At 39.5% G+C, this 2,500-nt stretch overlaps 1 protein-coding gene across 1 annotated transcript in view; it reads left to right on the top strand.

Moving 5' to 3' along the window:
• Window positions 1-2,500, top strand: part of myo15ab (myosin XVAb) — a 41,557-nt gene that overhangs the window by 17,928 nt on the left and 21,129 nt on the right. Inside the window, exons 27-33 of the mRNA XM_060861091.1 lie at window positions 565-646; window positions 1,109-1,239; window positions 1,352-1,447; window positions 1,582-1,817; window positions 1,976-2,154; window positions 2,317-2,389; window positions 2,468-2,500. The exon at window positions 2,468-2,500 is cut by the window's right edge and continues 162 nt beyond it. Coding sequence (XP_060717074.1) covers window positions 565-646; window positions 1,109-1,239; window positions 1,352-1,447; window positions 1,582-1,817; window positions 1,976-2,154; window positions 2,317-2,389; window positions 2,468-2,500 — 830 coding nt within the window. The remainder of the gene's footprint in view (window positions 1-564; window positions 647-1,108; window positions 1,240-1,351; window positions 1,448-1,581; window positions 1,818-1,975; window positions 2,155-2,316; window positions 2,390-2,467) is intronic.

The raw sequence follows: 2,500 nt of genomic DNA, 5'->3' as shown, positions 1-2,500 counted from the left end.
GTTATGAACCACTATTATTCATGTTGTTATATTTATTTATTTTTATTATTAGATTGATTGAATATTTAATTTTTTTGATAGTTCTGTGAAAGGGTTAAACACAACAGGGCAAAAAATACATTGAGCATTTTGTTTTTGTAAGTTCTTATTTCTTTTTGGTGAAAGATTATACAACCATCTCCATATGCACAACCTGAACTCAGTGCTTCACTTCACACGTGAACATGTTTAAATAGAGAACCTGTTTGTTATGAAGTTCAGAACTGGATGATGAAGGAGGAGACGATAACCTCTAGTGGTCAGACGGAGAAGTGCAACGTGTTTAGAAAAAGAAATCCTTTACATTAGAAGAAAAGTCTTTTAAAGAGAGGAACATTAAATTAAATGTGGTGTAAAGTATGACGTTGTGTCATTGTGGTCATCTTCCTCCAGCCATCACGTGACGAAGAGCAGATTGTTCAAGGATGTTCTACGCAGTCACTCATCTCTTGTTTTCTATCGATACTGATCGTTAACATGGAGGTGTTTTTATTTATTTAATATAATATTTCTTTGATTTTATAGGCGAGGATCAGTCGAGAGGTGATTAACGTGTCCCAGTTGATCATTCCTGCTGAACTGGGAGAGCTGCTGCAGGCTACAGCAGGTTGCCATTTAATTCAATTTTAATCCTAGATAGAAATATGATAACTCTGTGTAATAGAATACAGGATCCTGATGTGGAGTGATATCTTGGGTATTGAGAAAATCCATCTCGGACACGTGTATGAAAGAAAAACCTGACCAACTGTGAGGAACTTTAAGGAACATAAACTCTTTAGTCCAAATCTCTGAATTTAATCCTTTGACCTGTCAATATTGCAAACTAAGCATTAGAAAGCGTTGTGTGTAACGTTATAATCAGGTGGTAGACGTTAAGGAAGGAAAACACTTAACACGTTATGCTAACATGAAACCAACTGATTAGCATTTAAGGAAAGTAATCTTGACTTTAATCATTTAATATTTAATAAAATAACTCATGAAGGATTATCTGATGCTCTGATTTATCTGTTTGCTTGCATATGTGTGTGTGTGTGTGTGTGTGTGTGTGTGTGTGTGTGTGTAGATGGTAAAGAGATACATTCTGAGTGTTTGGCTCTGGTTGAAGCTCTCAGAGTCCAGGTTTATCCTCAACTCACACTCCCTCTGGATATCAACAACTATTTAATGACTAAATACATTCGTTCCAACTTCAGGGTGAGGAACACACACACACACACACACACTCGTATAGAAAGACATAGTATACACAAAAATCAACACAATTGAATATGACTAACTTTGTGTGTGTGTGTGTGTGTGTGTGTAGGAGCTGCAGTTTGGAATGATTACCACACCGCTGCAAGCTTCTCTGACTCGTCTGGAAGATGAACTAAAACAGGACGCACTCGACATCTTTTTACTGGTAAAAAAAAAATCACACAATCATCATCCTTATCATCATCATCATCATCATCATCATCATCATCATCATCATCTTACACTTTTATCTAACTGCAGGTTTATACACGTAGCTCCATTGAGAATTAATTTGTATAGATTTTGCGTTTCATGGGCGACCCGAACTTGAACGGTGCTCAAGAGAATCTGTTCGGAAATTACATCATCCAGCGGGGTTTGGCTACTCCACCAATCAGAGATGAGATTTTGGCTCAGGTGGCCAATCAGGTGTGGAGGAACGAATACCTGCGTAACGCTGAGCGAGGGTGGCTGCTGATGGCGGCTTGTCTGAGTTCCTTCGCCCCGAGTGAAAAAATGGCCAAATATCTTCTGAAGTAAGCCACGATACACGCTCTCGAATCTGAACGACTGAGTTTCTTTCCATTGTTTATCACCGGGGAAACTTTTTCCAGCCTTTGGAGATAAAATTGTGTAGAATAGAAATAAATCTTCATATTCTGGTTGAATTTTTGTTTATATTTTTAAACTCCAGGTTCGTATCTGATTATGCGCTGAACGGATTTAAATCCGTATGTCAGCACAAGCTGCTCCAAGCCATGCAGAAGTGCCAGCCGGGACTCGAGGCGGCTCGGACTTACCCTCTGTCTCTCCTGGAGTGGACTGCCAACCGAAAAAAAGCCCACATTGCCCTCCAAGTGCACTGCACTGATGGTACGACCCACAAGAAAAGGTCAAATCCTAGCAAAAGGATTTTGTTTTGTTTATTTATTTAAAGCGACATGCTTCATGCTGTGTATTTGACTTACACTGTTTGGTCTGAACCTTAACACTCATCTACTATATATGATAGTGTGTGTGTGTGTGTGTGTGTAGGAATGTCTTTGCTGTGTCCAGTTCACTCCTGGACGAGTGGTGAGGATCTGGGACGTGACGTTTTACTGCACAGGTAAGAACAGGTCTAAATGTGTGTGTTTTACTGTTGCTGAAATGTTTTGTTATTCAGTCTCTGTGATTTTGTCTGCAGGGGCGTGTCCTCAGAGAGCTGCTGTGGTTGGTC

Source organism: Tachysurus vachellii, chromosome 24 (assembly GCF_030014155.1).
Source record: "Tachysurus vachellii isolate PV-2020 chromosome 24, HZAU_Pvac_v1, whole genome shotgun sequence".
In the NCBI taxonomy this organism is placed as follows: domain Eukaryota; kingdom Metazoa; phylum Chordata; class Actinopteri; order Siluriformes; family Bagridae; genus Tachysurus; species Tachysurus vachellii.
The sequence above is the reverse complement of the archived record's forward strand: the minus strand, read 5'-3'. Positions and strand labels throughout refer to the sequence as shown.